Below are 19,178 nucleotides of genomic sequence, written 5' to 3' on the forward strand. Positions count from 1 at the left end.
ACACAGCATCAGTAAAACCCGCAATAAGTAACATATGCACGGGAAACATGTACTTGTGGTCTACACCGCATTTCCGTAGGAACTACAAGTTACAAACCCTGGAACATAATTTACCTACTATCTTAAACAGGTACAAGCATACCATGGGATTTACTTTGAAACAGCTTAAAGAATATTTCTCAAACATGTATAGTTTTATAATACTGTTAACTATCAGGATGCAATGCAGACTGCGCAAGTGGTATTATTTTCAATCTTGACTAAACGTCGAATCTATAGTATTGTTGGGAATGGATACGGTATAAATTTTTACGGTTGGTATATCTATGCGCTGTTTAAGTCAAATCGGTTTATATGCGTATTTACGATATGTGCGTGTGTTAGTATATAGGTAGAAGAATATGTGCATGTTATCTGTACATGTTCATTAGAATTTCTTTTGTTATTAATCTGTTTCATCTCCTGAATGTCGCCACTGCTAAATGTTTCTAGGTTTCCCGGGCCCAGTCAAGCTGTCAAAAAACAGCTTTTTGCCCAGCTATTCCAACCAGAAATGTCTATGTTTTTCTGGAAAATAAGACTGAAATGAAATGAAATGCCATTTTCCGTCTCTTGGAGATACTCAGATTATCGTTTACATCGCGCAAATTAGATCATTCTTCTAATCAATTTAATCGACTTCTCGAATGGTATACCCAGATTAAAAGTGCCAATGAGAAAATTCTAGACCAACATAAAAAACTCCCGATGCAGCTTTCTGTCGCTAGCACGCGCTACATAAAAGTGCTTTTCCGATTGTGAAAGAGTCTCGCGAATGCACGTGAGATTCTTTCGAGCGATGCCATAGTCGCCAGGCTACTGCTGCGGGCAAAAAAAGTGTTGATTTGATGTGCGACCGCTCCCGTAGTGTCGCCTTGACCCTGCAGTGCGCTTTAACAATGCAGCTCTGCTTCTTCACGCCCTGCGTTAGTGTCCGCTTGACATACTTCCGTGTTGCCCACTTTTAAGAAATAGCAGAAACGTACCGGGCCCCCTAGTTTCTTCTTGACTGCTTTTAGGCTTCCTCCGTTGCTGAGAGCTTGTTCAATTCTATCCATGTTATACTTCCTTATGTCAGCTGTCTTACGCTTGTTGATTAACTTCGAAAGTTCTGCCAGTTCTATTCTAGCTGTAGGGTTAGAGGCTTTCATACATTGGCGTTTCTTGATCAGATCTTTCGTCTCCTGCGATAGCTTACTGGTATCCTGTCTAACGGAGTTACCACCGACTTCCATTGCACACTCCTTAATGATGCCCACAAGATTGTCGTTCATTGCTTCAACACTAAGGTCCTCTTCGTGACTTAAAGCCGAATACCTGTTCTGTAGCTTGATCTGGAATTCCTCTATTTTCCCTCTTAGCGCTAACTCATTGATCGGCTTCTTATGTACCAGTTTCCTCCGTTCCCTCCTCAGGTCTTGGCTAATTCGAGTTCTTACCATCCTGTGGTCACTGCAGCGCACCTTACCGAGCACGTCCGAGGAATTGGCAAGAATCAGATGTATGCGCTAAGAGACAAAGCCGGCAATATCATTACTAATATGGATGAGATAGTTCAAGTGGCTGAGGAGTTCTATAGAGATTTATACAGTACGAGTGGCACCCACGATGATAATGGAAGAGAGAATAATCTAGAGGAATTCGATATCCCAGAAGTAACGCCGGAAGAAGTAAAGAAAGCCTTGGGAGCTATACAAATGGGGAAGGCAGCTGGGGAGGATCAGGTAACAGCAGATTTGCTGAAGGATGGTGGGCAGATTGTTCTAGAGAAACTGGCCACCCTGTATACACAATGCCTCATGACCTCGAGCGTACCGGAATCTTGGAAGAACGCTAACATAATCCTAATCCATAAGAAAGGCGACGCCAAAGACTTGAAAAATTATAGACCGATCAGCTTACTGTCCGTTGCCTACAAAGTATTTACTAAGGTAATTGCAAATAGAATCCGGAACACCTTAGACTTCCGTCAACCAAAGGACCAGGCAGGATTCCGTAAAGGCTACTCAACAATAGATCATATTCACACTATCAATCAGGTGATAGAGAAATGTGCGGAATATAACCAACCATTATATATAGCTTTCATTGATTACGAGAAAGCGTTTGATTCAGTCGAAACCTCAGCAGTCATGGAGGCATTGCGGAATCAGGGTGTAGACGAGCCGTATGTAAAAATACTGAAAGATATCTATAGCGGCTCCACAGCCACTGTACTCCTCCATAAAGAAAGCAACAAAATCCCAATAAAGAAAGGCGTCAGGCAGGGAGATACGATCTCTCCAATGCTATTCACAGCGTGTTTACAGGAGGTATTCAGAGACCTGGATTGGGAAGAATTGGGGATAAGAGTAAATGGAGAATACCTTAGTAACTTGCGCTTCGCTGATGATATTGCCTTGCTTAGTAACTCAGGGGACCAACTGCAATGCATGCTCACTGATCTGGAGAGGCAGAGCAGAAGGGTGGGACTAAAAATGAATCTGCAGAAAACTAAAGTAATGTTTAACAGTCTCGGAAGGGAACAGCAGTTTACGATAGGTAGCGAGGCACTGGAAGTGGTAAGAGAATACATCTACTTAGGACAGGTAGTGACTGCTGATCCAGATCATGAGAGTGAAATAATCAGAAGAATAAGAATGGGCTGGGGTGCGTTTGGCAGGCATTCGCAGATCATGAACAGCAGGTTGCCATTATCCCTCAAGAGAAAAGTGTATAACAGCTGTGTCTTACCAGTACTCACGTACGGGGCAGAAACCTGGAGGCTTACGAAAAGGGTTCTACTTAAATTGAGGACGACGCAACGAGCTATGGAAAGAAGAATGATAGGTGTAACGTTAAGGGATAAGAAAAGAGCAGATTGGGTGAGGGAACAAACGCGCGTTAATGACATCTTAGTTGAAATCAAGAAAAAGAAATGGGCATGGGCAGGACATGTAATGAGGAGGGAAGATAACCGATGGTCATTAAGGGTTACGGACTGGATTCCGAGGGAAGGGAAGCGTAGCAGGGGGCGACAGAAAGTTAGGTGGGCAGATGAGATTAGGAAGTTTGGAGGGTCAACATGGCCACAATTAGTACATGACCGGGGTAGTTGGAGAAGTATGGGAGAGGCCTTTGCCCTGCAGTGGGCGTAATCACGCTGATGATGATGATGATGATGATGACCGGGCCCCCCCTTAAACTGAAGTTTCTCCAGTTTTCCCGGAACCCTTCTCATATTGCAGCGGCCGCGTTCCCGTGCCTTCTCAGGTCCCCTTTTGCCTATCCCCTCCCTCCCCCCCCCCCCCCCCCCCATAGCACCGGAGCGGCCTCTTCTCGCCCTCCTCTGTAAAGTTCTATCTTCGTCCCCTCTTGACTCGCACTTTAGAAATAAGGTAAGCGCTTCAGTTTCTGGAATGATTGCAGAGGGGTCACGGATAATGACAGCTGTCAAGACGGTGGTGTGTTGACGACCATGGAGTTCCAGAAGCCACTGTGCACACTCGACACGGTGAGGTCCAAATTAGTTTCACGCATCGCCTTTTCTCACTGCCTCGCTGTGTCGCGTATGCAATGCTCTGGGCCATAATCCGACGTGGTGGCCCAGACAGCACCAGTGGCAAAGTTGAAAGACAGGGCAAAGAAAGCTACCCTTTGAATCAAGTTCTAAAGTATTCTAGATCCTTCTTGGGTGCTGGCGCGAACACACACCAAAAACAAGGAAGGAGACGGTACAGGCGCTCTGTCCCGTCTCCTTCCTTTTTTCTTGTGTGCCTTCGCGCCTAGTACCCAAGAAGAATTGTGACCAACTCGCCCAACAAGACGTCCTTTCATTCTAGATGTTTCTAAGCAATAAATGCATTCGTGACACCCTCAATGTCTATCATGAATGTGTCGGCACAACAGCTCCGCCATGACCAGTGGCCATCAGCAACACAGGCAAGACATGGGTGCCACAGACGATTTTGTTATCGGCTGTTACTCGTAGAAGCGCCCTCGGTTATTTTCTGCCACAATGGAAATAATTTCCTTTCAATCTCGTCGTGTTTCCTCCCTTGTCCGTATTTATTTTGCGCGGTCTTTTCTCCATGGATTCTTGCCAACGAGCTCGCATACATAGCCTTTAAATGAACAAAGAGCTTCTTCCTGCTAACGATTACTTATTTAGCTGATAAATTACTCTATGAAAACATATTTTGCCTTAGACACATTCAAAATGTACCGCAGGCTGGAACGAAATGCAACGCTAGACACAAAAGCGCATTTCCTTCGCATAAGCATTTTTTTCATTTTCATGGCTTTCGTCTGCGGCGCTGACTTAACGATGCCGCGTTAGCTATGCTGTCGCGGCGTGTCAATGGCCAAATTATTTTTTGAGCTTGATCCAGATCGGATGGTGTAGGTATCCTTCAACAAAAAGAAGTTGTGGCAAACTATCGCCGCAAAGTTTACACACGTAGTCCGGCGGCCACAGCAAATCATGCTTCGACAGTTCAGAGAAACAGAGTACACAACGCTGTACCCCCGTTGATGTAAATTTTCTTGCGGTAGGTGGATGTCTACGGAATGCGTCCTCTGAGCACAACTGAAAAGACCCCCCCTCCCCCCCCCCTCCATTATTGTGGCACACACTAGCCCCGTCCCGTTTCACTCTTCACAGTGACGCACGTCGAGCAATAATAACTTGAAAAAGTGCGCGAAGCTGTTTCTCAACGGAAAAGGTCCTTTTTACAGGCATTTCTGCCTGAAATGCGGTCCATCTACCCTTTCTCTTCCCCACCGAGGAGGAAGCACAAATGTATTTGCGATTACTCCAAATTTCTCGTTCTTGAAATAGCCCACGCCCTACTCTTGTTGACCCAGCGAAGCATTGCTATCGATGAATAGACTTTAGTATTACCATGCCCTCTTAGAATAATTGCGGGTGTACCATTGTGGGATGGTTAAGGCGGTGCTGCTGAATGGGTACAATACAGCGTCATGCCAGCATGTGGTTGAAATTCTTTTGGCAATATTGGCAACGTGAGGCCCCCTCCAGTGAATAAATAAATATACATTTCTGCAATTTTATAATCGCCACCAGGACGCTACGACTTCTCACGCAAGTGATTCCCTCGTCCTTCAGTAATATTCGAGAAACTGAAGAACAGCCTTGCATCCCACCGGATATTACAGACGTATTTGAACCGGCAGAAACAAATGTCTTCAAATAGGACGCGTCAACCTTGAAAAGCTGGCACAAGCATTTGCTATAAAGATTTGATTATATGAGTGCGGCACTATATACATTTCAGACTTTTTATTGCACAACAGTCATTACCACGTAACCAGGAGGGGCAAGCGTCCCTGCCCGCCAATATAACCACGCGCACAACAATAGAAGCCAACGAAAGTTAAGCATATCGAGCGAAATTTATCACGGTTGCCAGGCAAGGCTGCTCCTCGACGAGACACTCTCGTCACCAGGTGCGGACCCACGTTGCCCTTTCCCAACCAGAAAGGAAGGGCGAGCACTAAGCCGTTCCGAGAATCACACCAAAATGTACTATCTTCATAGTTCCCCACACTAGGCGACAGAGACGCATTGTACCATGTCATTCAACAGCTTTTAGGAATGTCATACCATTGCAGAATAGAGGGATGTCCACAGGTATAATAAAGGCCAAGATGCCGAATGAGAACAACACTCCAGTCAAAGAGGTCAGAGTACTTTGATCTAAACATATAAACATTCATACAGGTGCATCAAATGGAGGTCCATTCGAAGTCAGCGTTTGTCCTTTCAAATCTCAAGGGATGAATTTTGAGCCTGGAGGGCGTCCAAATGTAGAAAAAATCGGAGTAACTACGGAAGTTCAATTTTTTTTTTTCAGATGAAAAGTTACGCAGTTCCCACGCACTGTCGGAATCGATGTAAGCGACGCTTTCTGCACCGGTTGCTTTGATTGACGAAAATCAGCGAGGATGTTGGCGGCGACAGTAAATACATATATATATATACATATATATATATATATATATATATATATATATATATATATATATATATATAGATATAGGCGAACTTCATATAGGCGCACCTTATTTGTTTCGGTTACTTCTTTTTATAAATATATGACTGGTGCTTCTGTTTGTACGTGCCTTGCGCCTTTAAGCAGGCTGTACTATTAGCACTTACAACATATAGTGTAAAAGCAACTAGCTAAAATATGCGCAGCCATGCTTCTAAAGACATTTGCGAAAGCACCATAGCTGAAAGGGTGTCAGTAACTCAGTCTATTGTCAGGTGGGAGCAGCTGGTTGAGAGGTATGCGGACAGGGTAGGCCAAATGCTACAGCTTGCATTCTTTTTTTCCCCAAGTACCTAGAATTAAGAGTTGGAATATGTTCCTGAACTTTCAGCGTCTCTTTTCTTTGTCTAGTTGTTGGGCTCACAGATGAAGAATAAATTCCTCTTTGCCTACTCTGGAAAAGTTCACCCCTCTTTCGACGAAGACGGTGGGCGTCCATCTCTCTCAGCCTCTCTCTCTGCTGCCGGTATTTCTCCCATTGTTGCCCCAAACACGTCCGGAGATACGATAATTTTTCAAACCCTCCCTCCAACAACTTGTGACCAATCACGACCACGAAGGGAGGCCCCACCTACCAGGCTATAAAAGGCACAGTGTGCATCTCGGCGACACTCTTCTCGTCTCTCAGCACGTCCGAGTCAGACCGACGTGACGTCACGCACATCCTCGCCGCGAACAACCTTGACGACCTGCGGCTGACCGCAGACGAAAGCAGCGAGGCGCCCATCATTGCCCCATCGTCTTGCAAGCACTAGCTTCGAGAAAGGCGCTCTTCAAAGTCGGCTGCCACGAACCACCTAGTGACCCACAACTTCCAGAGAGGAACGGAGAATCTGTCCATCGCCGACCCTGCGACCGGACTACCGCTCCAGACGACGACAACGACTCAGACCGGGCACACAGGCAACCTCGTTCTCCGTCGCAGCCATCCGCGTCTTCCGAGGATCTCCACGATAAAGCTTACACCATGGAAGCGACCACGTACACCCTTCAAGGATACGACTGGCCATTCGTGAACGAGCAACCCATCACCTTCGAGCAGCGGTTGCCCTGGGTGCGCGTCTGCGCGAACTGCATGGTGGTTGCGGCCGATGCGGTGCTGCTTCCCTGCTGGCACACGCTGTGCGGTCGGTGCCTCGAAGACGCTTGTGGTGGCCACAGCTGCGAACACAGGCGCCGTTTCGGCCGGTGTCCCCGTGACGGTGACATCTTCGTGGAGGAAGACGTCATCGACGTGTACTTCCCTCTGGAGTATCTTATGGCACTGCCGGTGCGCTGTTTCCATGCCAGTCTGGGCTGCCCGTTCAACGGAGTACTTGGAGAACTTCAGCATCACCTGCTGGAATGCATCTTCGGAGTTGGTGGCATCGCTGGCGCCTAGGCCTGGAGTCAACAGTGGATCAGTCAGCCCTGTGCAGCTTACGACTGTCCGCATAGACCACTTCAATTAGGTAGCCTGTGACCACGTGCGCTGAACTTCGAAGCAGCTGCCTTTGAAGATATGCCTGTACCGCTCGAGTGCGTAATAAATATTGTTTTTCCTTTACCGAATTGCCCGATTATTGGCGTGCCATACGGTGGTCGGCTGGAAATGGTCTGAACTGCTGCATCACGTTGATTAGGTATATACCAGGTGTTCTTTCTTTCATTATTTTTTTTTCTCATTTAGCATTTACAATAGAAAGCGGCTCGGAGTGCAGCGAACGTGGCCTTTATGCCCCGAGGCTGGCTACACGATAGGTATATACTTGCCGGTATATAGATTCAATGCGTGCAAAAACTAGCAGAAACTGGCTTTATACATCGTCCCCGTCTGACACCATAAGCAGTGGCAGTGAGCGTATACGCGTTTTCCGCGTTAAAGAATGCTGTCGCGAAAGGTTTGTCCGACACTGTCTCCAACATTTTAGAGGTACGTTACACGTATTCGCCATTGTATTTATCGATGCAGGTGCGACGTTTCTCCTTGGTCTTTTCCATGTTTCGACTTAACATACTTCGCTAATGAGGAATAATAAAAGCTAAACACGGGCTGTCGAGCGGAAATGAGGACGTATCAGAAACACTTCCGGAAAAAATGCGGAGGGAAAAGAGAAACAATTCAACTGAGCAAAATCAAATTATGTAGATCCCACGTACTGCGGGAATCGATGTAAGCGAAGTTTTCTAAGGTGGTTTCTTTGATTGACAATAATTAGCGGTGATGTTGGCGGCGAATGCTTAATTTCTTCAACGTTTAGTTCAACACCAGAGTGGCGAGTTGATGTTAAACCTTACGTTGCGTGCACCATTGCAGTTTCTTTGCGTACATAACGCACAGTGAGAGGTGCTTGCTTGAGGCATTGACGTGGGCTATATTTCATCACCTCAGGGGGTATTCAGTATTTCATTGCCTCGCATAGAACATCACATCATGACAGAAGCATTAAATTTGAATTGGATTACTTGGCTGTACGTGCCAAAAGCGCAATCCGAGTACGATACACGATGTATAGTGGCGACCTGCGGATTGATTTTGACCCCGAGGTTTTCTTTAACGTGTTCTAAAATCTAAGTGGAACTGCGTTTTCCATTTCGCCCCTGCCGCAATAGTACGCGGCTGTCGTCATCAAATCCGCGACCTCGAGCGGTGCCATTGTCGCAAAGCTACTGCAGCGGGCACAGAAGTGTTGATTTGATGTGCGACCGCTACCGTAGTGTCGCTTGGACACTCCGGTGCGCTTTAGGTATCCGGCTCTCTTTCTTCACGCCCTGCGTAAGTTGTCCGCTTGACATACTTCCCTGGTGTTCATTTTTGAGAAATAGTAGTAAAGTACTGTGCCTAACATTTTCCAGTTTTCCCGCGACCACTGTCGTGCGTATTGTAGTAGCGCTTCCCTGCCTTCTCACGTCTCCGTTTGCCTATCCTCCCCCCCTCCCCACCTTGCCTGGCAAGGGCCCCTTCTCCCCCCTCCTCTCTAAAGTTCTCTCTACGTCCCCTCTTGACTCACACTTTAGAAATAAGGTGACCGCTGCACTTTCTGCAATGATTGTGGAGGGGTCACGGATAATTACAGCTTTCAAGATGGTAATGTGGTGATGGTCAGGAAGTTCCAGATGGCGTTGTGCACATTCGACGGGGTGGGGTCCAAACTAGTTTCTCGCGTCGCCTTTCCTCAGAATGGACAGCTGGGCTAGTTGGTTGTGATTGGCATTACGAAACATCGTTCCAGCTCACAAATGTACACGGACGAGAACAGACGGACAAAACGAACGCCGGACTTCAACTAAACTTTATTCGCGGAAAACAGGGCTTCATGCACACACATTTTTCCACATCAATCAAGTACAATCTTGCTCATATCCCGCCCTACCTAGCTGTTTCGACACATACGTTTGCCGAGAGATAATAATGTTCTTTTTCCCCGAGCACAACAGAAGGAGGACTGACGCAGTAATCGTTTTCATTAGAGATACAAAAGGCTTCAAAAAATTTTCCTACACCTCCCACCAACTTTTACCTCGCGAATCCGGCTCTCTAGCACCGAGGCCACAATATGTCCGTGGAGCTCAGCCTTCTCCATACACCTTAGCTGGGCGTTGACGCTCTCACGAACTTGATGTTCGCAGGCCTTCTCTTTAGCAGAGCGGATTCAGTTTTTAGCTATAGCTCTTTTTACCAGTTTGGAGTGGGCCGATTGATAATTAATAATTTGTTTTTTCGACCGTGGCTTGTACTGCCAGCACACGCGCGCTCTGTGAAAGATAAGACACACATTGAAGCACTGGATGCGACCATCCTGCGGCAGTTCGTGCGTGGACTTCATTCCAAACGCGTTGCTTGCAAAAATATCGAGAATGTTGATCATACTATTACCTCTATCCTGAGGATTAGTCGCATTCATTACCATTGCGTAATCGTCGACATATGTACAATCTTTCAGCATGACTGCATCGTAAAGGGACGCTTGAATGCGCTTGTCAACACTGGATAATAACATATCGCTTGAAAGTCGAGCTACGCAAGAGCCGATGCACACTCCTTTTTGGATAAAACAGCTATCATTACAAGTGATAATGGTGGATGAGAGATAAAAGGATATTAGCTCTAAAAAATTGTCGGTTGATAACCCAGTCATCTTTTGGAAGGCCACTAGTCCCGTGTCTTCAATGTGACTTCTAACCGCGCAGAAAAGCTCAGGATGAGGCAATGAGTAGAACAAGTCCTCTACATCAATAGAAAAAGCGCACCTCGTTTGACACGAGGCATCACAGCCAGATAAATACTCGATGACCTCGGCAGAATTTTTAACCAGAAAAGGGTCTTCTAACGGGTTGGTGCTAAGGTGCTTCTGCAGATAACTTGACAAGATGCCCGGCCAGGAGCGCTTCTCAGTGACAATAGCTCTGAATGGAACAGATTCCTTGTGGGTCTTTACAGTAAAGAAAACACTCAAGACCCTACGTCAGCCGCGCTGATGCTCTTTCTTAATTTTTCTAGTGCGAGCTCTTTACATAAAGGAATAGCCTTCTTCACCATAGCTAACGACACATTCACAGGGAAAAAGGCCGTTGTTGGCCAAGGACCCAAAAGCTTTTTTAAGCGGAAAGGTCTGCCGCCTAATGTAATTAGGGTTGATTTAAGTCTGTGTCTTCGTGTGCCGTGATGTGTGCAATCTAGAAGGAAGTGATGTGCATCTTCATCTGCAAATGGACAATCACATTCGGAAATTTCCGCATGGCCAATTCTATGTGAGAAATGTTTTGTTTAGGCAGGAGCGACCCTTAATCGATTAAGAAGGGTTTCCATATTTCTGTGTAAGGACAATGAAAATTTGATTTCAACGAACGGATCCATAGCATATAAATCCGAGCTCTTAGAATTCGGGTCAAACCACGTATTTCTAAACATCTTGAGAGACATTGCCCTTATAATGCAGCAAGATTCATTCTTCGACAGTGGTAGCAGAACAACATCAACTTTGAGGTGCGCTTGTCGTGCTACTTCATCGGCGGCTGTGTTGCCAAAAATGTTACAGTGCCCTGGCTTCCACTGGAATTCTATTTCATGGTTCGCATTGCTTGCCTTTGTGAGGTCTTTAAGTGTCTCGTAAATTATGCTATCAGTGATTGTTTTTCTTTTGTGCTGCACAGTGATGTTAGAGCCGCCTATGAATCGCGAAAATTTACACATTTTAGGCATCTCTTGCAGAAGTTATAAATTTTATCCCACATAGAATTCCGAATAGTTTAGCCGTTGTGGACAAAGTCGCAAAAGGTAACTAAAATCGTTCTTGTTTATTTAGGTGCGCTATAATGAATGCTGATCGAAGTTGAAGAGGTTGCTGTACTGGAGCCATCTGTGTATATCTGTCTGTATCCTGAATACCGCATAGATATCTGGTAAAGTGATAGTTGTTGATCAACTTGAATGAAGATGTCTTTTTCAGAATATTCCGTCTACTGACAAATCGATTTTTGAAAGTATAGGCAGCCATGGAGGATGTTGGAAGTCTGAGTTCTAAAATTATTTTTAGCAATATATGAAGATGTTCTCGAATTCCTTTTAAACTAAACTTATATCTCGTTTCATTATGTCTAGAGCCAATGGGTGGCCTTTATGCTTTGTTTGACTCCACCCAGATCTCCAACTACAGACATCATTTGCAAACAGTGAAAATGCTAACTGTGATGGCAGTCTTCTTAGTAAATCTGCCATGACGCAGTTAGAGAGAACAGGATTGAGTAGGCTTCCCTGTTGTAGTCCCTATTTGACAAAACATATTCAGCACTCTTTCCTTCACCCGTCTGAACAAGTACTTTAGAACCTATTAAAAATTCAGAAATACGTCGCAAGGACCTGCCAGACATTCCGAGTTCAAAAATAATAAGCAGCGCATGAACGAGTCTAACAGTGTCAAATGCCCTGTTGATGTCTAGGAAAAACAGGGGAATGCGGGAGATGGATAATAAAGACGATGGTCAAAACGAGAACAAGGTGAAAGCAAACGTTTCGACAAGCAGACTTGTCTTTTTCAAGGCGACGTATGCTTTCCTCGTCACAGAACACATAGGTAGGGTTCTTCTAAAGGGGTGAGGGGGTAAGGTGGGTGGGTGTGGCAACGAATGAAGGTGTGTTAGCGGCGAAGGTGTAGGAATGAGAAAGAAGGAGTGCTGTGCACAAGGCTGGTAACATGGCCATCTTTCAGCCGCATGTCAACGGCCGTTTGTAAGCCGAAGTGCCAACGGCGTGCGCAGCAGCACCTCTATTACCTGTTTCGTTGGTGTTCGTGGGCTACAATGTCTCGGAAATACATAATAGATGGCGCGGCAGAAACCGCTGCACGTGAAAATAAAGCATATGAAAATGAAAGTACTGAAATGGAATAAATAAATAAAAGAGGAAAAATGGAAAGGAAAAAATGAGCACTAAGCAGTCAAACCAATTGTTGTTGCCTAAGTCTTGAAATTTAGCAAAGCTTACAGATTCTAAAGCTCTCTTTGAAACATTTATGCCTCTTGGCCGCAATGTAGTGAACCTATGGATAACGTATGATTCTCTCTATTTTATTTCTCGTTCAGAACAGAAATTTGACTGTAAGATGTAGAGTTTAGGTTCTTCAATGTTGGTTGAAATGCTCCGCAACCGCTTTGAAAAGCTTTTTAGCTTTGTCCCCGCGATGCCTGTTTAGTCTGACGTTCATTGATTTTACCGTTTCATCGATATATTGTTTCTTAGAGAAGTAACATTCAAGCATATAAATCACATCCGAATTTGTACAAGTAAAGCTACACTTCGTATGTATAACAATTTGTGGTGCTGTTATTTTATTTTCACTTTGGAGGTGCCTGCAGGTTTTGAACCTGGGACGACAACATGTGTTTATTATGGGGGAATGATGTTGGCCGACATTTGAGCACAGTAAGATGTCTTTATTAAGGTCTCTGCTGCGGTGACAGGAAACCCTTGGTACACACCGGAACGCATTTCTCAGACGCTCGTTACTGAATTATCTGGGCAGTATTTTCGTAGGATGTTGTTTATGTATAAAAACGCACTAGAATATTTTTTTATGAAGGCCGGTGCATATACTCCAACTGCATAGGAGTATTCTTGCTGCAAACATATATGCATCGTTTAGGTTTTTAGTTTGTATCTATGAACATAATATTGAAAATAATTTGATTTTCCGCAAAAACAGATTACAGTCGAGCCGCAATTGCCAGTTACTGAAACGTATATTACCGCTCGAGTTTCATTAGCGGTATTTTTCTTGCGCTATCAAGAGGCTTAAAGCTTCCTATTCCGCGGCTGTAGTCATTAACTGCGCAAGCATTTTCATAAGGAAGGAAGGAAGGAAAAAGTGGAGAAGGAAAGGCAGGGAGGTTAACCAGTTTAGCTTAACCGGTCTGCTACCCTACACATGGGAGCTGGATGGGGGCGTTGAAAGATGGGGAAGGGATAGAGAGAGTACATAGCAGAGCACACACACATCATCCGTTAGAGTCCATCACTCTTGCGCGGTACCTCATATCACTGTCACAGCCGCTTGTCCAATCCCGTCTCTTTCAAAAACCGACGTAGTCCCTTCGTCGCCTTCAGCTGCGATGTCTCTTGTCGGCGGCATGTGAAAATCGTTTCAAGGGACAATGATCTAGTGTCAAGGTGCGCTAGAACGGATGCCAGGGACTGTCGCTGAACATTATATTCAGGACAGTCGCACAGAATGTGTTCCACCGTCTCTTCGCAAAGACAGGCATTGCAGAGAGCATTGTCGGCCATTCCAATGAGAAATGAGTGAGATTGCGTTAAAGCCACCCCTAGCCACAAGCGATAAAGCAGAGTCGCCTCTCTTCGGCGGAGTCTAGTTGGCATACAGCGATGCATCAAAGAGGGCAGGTGGTATTGACGGTTGCTCCGGTTGGTCTGGCTGTTTGGTGTGCACCACAGAGCATTTTCGTAAGACGACCGCTACGACGATGGCGGATGCTCGAAGATATGAGATTCTGGAAGCACGAAGGTAAACTTGTAGCACAACGAAGCGGCTTCATACGACATATTATATGCAGAATAAAGAAAAGCAGGACATCTCGCGCCTGTTCCACAACATGATGCTTCGTAAAAGAAAGGTACATCATTTTGCTGTGAAGTGAAAACTCGAAGAAGCAGCTTCTAAAGTCGGCGTGCAAATAGGTTTTCCTGGTATTGCTATTGGTTCGGGAAGGTTTTGGCTATGCCTCTCCAAGGTCAAACAGACACACGGCCAACGTGAACCGCGCGATCTTTTTTTTTTTTGTCGCTATCACGTTCATGTTTATGCAGTTTTCCTCCAGACCCATATATATGGCGAGCTCTTGCCTGAGCGAAGGCGCCATACTTTTATCTATTATTATTATTATTATTATTATTATTATTATTATTATTTGTCAGCAGTCGGTGTTATGACGGTTATAGGTGTGGTTTAGAAATGAGAAAAATTACGTGTAACACATATTGAATACAAAACAAAAGAGAACCGTTCATTTGGTCACCAGCTGGATAGAATGCATAAATATATTACACTTCTGGGACGCAAGAACTTGACAAAAGAAACTGTGGACGGTCCCTCTGTTATGCAGTGTTGTGAAAACAATGCGGGCAACAACTAACCAATGGTAACTATACGTATTTTGAGTATTAGACATCGTTACTTTTTAAATATACAACGCAAAAGAAATAAAAAAAAGAATTTGGTTGAGAACTATCGGTAATTCACAAAGGTGCTGCTAGAAAAAAAATACAGTACAAGAAAGTAAAATTATTTCTTTATTAAACGTACAATACAATGTAGCTCGTTTGCACAAAAATAGCGCTAAAAGACATTGCGTACACGCAATACCTTTTGCTTCAATAGATTAAACAACATTAAACATATGCAAATGCAGCTGGACCGAACCGAGGTAATAGTTCGATGCATTGCAAACATAACGCACTTAGCACACACTGGTGTTGCAGTGCAGACCTATAAGACTATGGCCTCTCATCACATGTACAACTTTCGTATTCTGCGCTCGTTCTGTTTTTCGGCTAGCTCCTTTCACGATTTTCTTACACACACAGCATCAGTAATACCCGCACTAAGTAACATATGCACGCGAAACAGGGACTTTTGGTTTCCGTCGCGTTTCCGCACGAACTACAAGTTACAAACCCTGAAATATAATTTACCTAGTATCTTAAGCAGGTACAAGCATACATTGGGCTTTACTTTGAAACAGCTTAAAGAATATTTGCGAAACATGTATAATTTTATGATACTGTTAACTATCAGCATGCAATGCAGACTTCACAAGTGGTTTTATTTTCAATCTCGACTTAAGTTCGAACCTACATTATTGTTGGAAATGGATAAAATAATTTTACTGTTGGCATATCTATGAGCTGCTGAAGTCAAATCGCTATATATGTGTGTGTTAGTATATACGTGGGTATATGTGGAAGATCATGTGCATGTCACCTGTATGTGTTCATTAATGGCTATGTTCTTTCATAAATCTGGCTCATCTCCTAAATATTGCCGCTGCTAAAAGTTTCGAGGTTGCCCGGGCCCAGTAAAGCTGTCAAGAAAATAGCGTTTTGCCCAGGTATCCCTACCAGAAATGTCTGTTCTTTATGGAAAATAAAACTGAAATGAAATGCCATTTTCCGTCTCTTGGAAATACTCGGACGATCGTTTACATCACACCAAATTAGATCATTCTACTCAACTAATTTAATGAACTACTCGAACAGTATAACTAGATGAAAAGTGCCAACGAGAAAATTGTAGAGCAACATGAAAAACTCCCGATACAGCTTCCTGTTGCTCAGCACGCGCTACATGAAAGTGTTTTCCCGAGTGTGAAAGAATCTCGCGAATACACGCGTGATTCTTTCGAGCGATGCCATAGTCGCAAAGCTACTGCTGCGGGCAAAAAAAGTGTTGATCTGATGTGCGACAGCTGCGGTAGTGTCGCCTAGACCCCGCAGTGCGCTTTACACTAGGCGGCTCTTCTTCGTCACGCCCTGTGTAAGTTGTTCGCTTGACATACTTCCGTGGTGCTTATTTTTGAGAAATAGCAGAAACATACCAGGGCGCACCTTGGACTGAAGTTTCTCCAGTTTTCCCGGAACCCTTCTCGTGTTGCAGCGGCCGCGTTCCCGTGCCTTCTCACGCCTCCTTTTCCCTATCCCCTCCCACCCCCCCCACCCCTTTGCACGGGAGCGGCCTCTTCTCGCCCTCCTCTGTAAAGTTCTATCTTCGTCCCCTCTCTTGACTCCCACTTTAGAAATAAGGTAAGCGATGCAGTTTCTGGAATGATTGCAGAGGGGTCACGGGTAATGACAGCTGTCAAGAGGGTGGTGTGTTGACGACCATGGAGTTCCAGAAGCCACTGTGCACACTCGACGCGGTGAGGTCCAAATTAGTTTCACGCATCGCCTTTTCTCACTGCCTCGCTCTGTCGCGTATGCAATGCTCTGGGCCATAATCCGACGTGGTGGGCCAGACAGCACCAGTGGAAAAGTTGAAAGACAAGGCAAGGAAAGCTACCCTTTGAATCAAGTTCTAAAGTATTCTAGATCCTTCTTGGGTTCTGGCCCGAACACACATCGGAAACAAGGAAGGAGACTGTGCAGGCGCTCTGTCCCGTCTCCTTCCTTCTTTCTTGTGTGCCTTCGCGCCTAGTACCCAAGAAGAATTGTGGCCAACTCGCCCAACAAGACGTCCTTTTTTTCTAGATGTTTCTAAGCAATAAATGCATTCGTGAATCCCTCAATGTCTGTCATGAATGTGTCGGCACAACAGCTCCGCCATGACCAGTTGCCATCAGCAACACAGGCAAGACATGGGTGCCACAGACGATTTTGTTATCGGCTGTTACTCGTAGAAGCGCCCTCGGTTATTTTCTGCCACAATGGAAATAATTTCCTTATCAATCTCGTCCTGTTTCCTCCCTTGTCCGTATTTATATTGCGCGGTCTTTTCTCCATGGATTCTTACCAACGAGCTCGCATTCATAGCCTTTAAAAGAACAAAGAACTTCCTCCTGATAACGATTATTTATTTAGCTGGGAAATTACTGTATGAAAAGATATTTTGCCTTAGAGCCATTTAATATGCGCTGCAGGTAGTAACTAAATGTAAAGCTTGACACAAACATGCATTTCCTTTGCATAAGTACTTTTTTTTCATGGCTTTCTTCTGCACCGTTGACTTAAAGATGCAGCGCTGGCTATGATGTCGCGGCGTTTCCATGGTGAAAATAATTCTTTGAGATTTATCGAGAACGGATGGTGTAGGTCTCCTTCAACACACAGAACTTGTGACAAACAATCGCCGTAATGTTTACAAACGTAGTCCGGCGGCCACAGCAAATCATGCTTCGACAGTTCAGAGAAACAGAGTACACAGCGCTGTACCCCCGTTGTTGTACATCTTTTGCGGTAGGTAGTTGTCTATGGAAAGCGCCCTTGAAGCGCGACCGACAAGGCCCCCCCCCCCCCCCCCTCCATGATTGTGGCACACTCTAGCCCCGCCCCGTTTCAGTCTTCACAGTGACGCACGTCAAGCAATATTAACTTGAAAAACTACGCAAGGCTGTTTTTCAACGGAAAACGTCCTGTTTACAGGCATTTCTGCCTCGAATGCGGTCTGCCTACTCTTTCTCTTCCCCACTGAGGAGGAAGCACAAACACAAATGCATTTGCAATTACTCCGAATTTGTTCTTCTTTAATTAGCCCAGGCCCTAGTCTTGATGACCAAGGGAAGCATTGTTATCAATGAATAGACTTTAGCATTACCATGCCCTCTCAGAATAAGTGGGTGTGCACCATTGTGGGATGGTTAAGGCGGTGCTGCTGAATGGGTACAATACAGCGTTATGCAAGTATGTGGTTGAAATTATTTTGGCAATATTGGCGACGTGAGGCCCCCTAAAGTAAATAAATATATATACATTTCTGCAATCTTAAAATCGCCACCAGGACACTACGACTTCTCACGTAAGTAATTCCCACGTCCTTCAGTAATATTCGAGAAACTGAAGAACAGCGTTGCATCACACCGGATATTACGAACGTACTTGAACCGGCAGGAATAAATGTTTTCAAATAGGACGCGTCCACCTTGAACAGCTGGCGCAAGCATTTGCTATAAAGATTTGATTATATGAGTGCGGCACGATATACATTTCAGACTTTTTATTGCACGACAGTCATTACCACGTGACCAGGTGGGGTAAGCGTCCCTGCCCGCCCATAAAACCACGCGCACAACAATAGAAGCCAACAAAAGTTAAGCCTATCGAGCGAAATTTATCGCGGTTGCCTGGCAAGGCTGCTCCTCGACGAGACACTCTCGTCACCAGGTACGGACCCACGATCCCCTTTCCCAACCAGAAAGGAAGGGCGAGCACTAAGCCGTTCCGAGAATCACACCAAAATGTACTATCTTCATAGTTCCCCACACAGGCGACAGAGACGCATTGTACCATGTCATTCATCAGCTTTTAGGAATGTCAAACCGTTGCCGAATAGAGGGGTGTGCACGGTACAGGTATAATAAAGGCCAACATACTGAATGAGAAGGACACCCCAGTCACAGGGGTCACAGTACTTTGATCTAAACTTATAAACATTCATACAGGTGCATCAAATGGAGGTCCATTCAAAGTCCGCGTTTGTCCTTTCAAATCTCAAGGGATGAATTTTGAGCCTGGAGGGCGTCCAAAAGAAGAAAAAAATCGGAATAAATACGGAAGTTCAATTTTTTTTTCAGATGAAAAGTTACGAAGTTCCCACGCACTGTCGGAATCGGTGTAAGCGACGCTTTCTGCACCGGTTGTTTTGATTGACGATAATTAGCGAGGATGTCGGCAGCGAAAGCCTAACGTCCGCAACGCTTAGTGCGTTGATATTAAACGTTACCTTGAGTGCACCACTGCTATTATATATATAAATATATATATACAGACAAACATTTCGGAAGTGGCACGGCCTTCGTCAGAATCAACGAACACACATTTATTCTAACAAAGGCCGTGCCACGGCCGAACGGTTAAAACGTTACAAATGCAATTTTCGTAAG

The 19,178-nt window shown here is 45.0% G+C and overlaps 1 protein-coding gene across 1 annotated transcript; it reads left to right on the forward strand.

Annotated features, from left to right (window-relative positions):
• Nucleotides 1–7,059: 7,059 nt before the first annotated feature.
• On the forward strand, nt 7,060–7,473 carry LOC140213306 (TNF receptor-associated factor 6-A-like). The gene has a single exon (XM_072284515.1). The coding sequence runs from the start codon at nt 7,060–7,062 to the stop codon at nt 7,471–7,473; it is 414 nt and encodes a 137-aa protein (XP_072140616.1).
• Nucleotides 7,474–19,178: the final 11,705 nt, after the last annotated feature.

Source organism: Dermacentor andersoni, chromosome 9 (genome assembly GCF_023375885.2).
Source record: "Dermacentor andersoni chromosome 9, qqDerAnde1_hic_scaffold, whole genome shotgun sequence".
NCBI classification, from domain to species: domain Eukaryota; kingdom Metazoa; phylum Arthropoda; class Arachnida; order Ixodida; family Ixodidae; genus Dermacentor; species Dermacentor andersoni.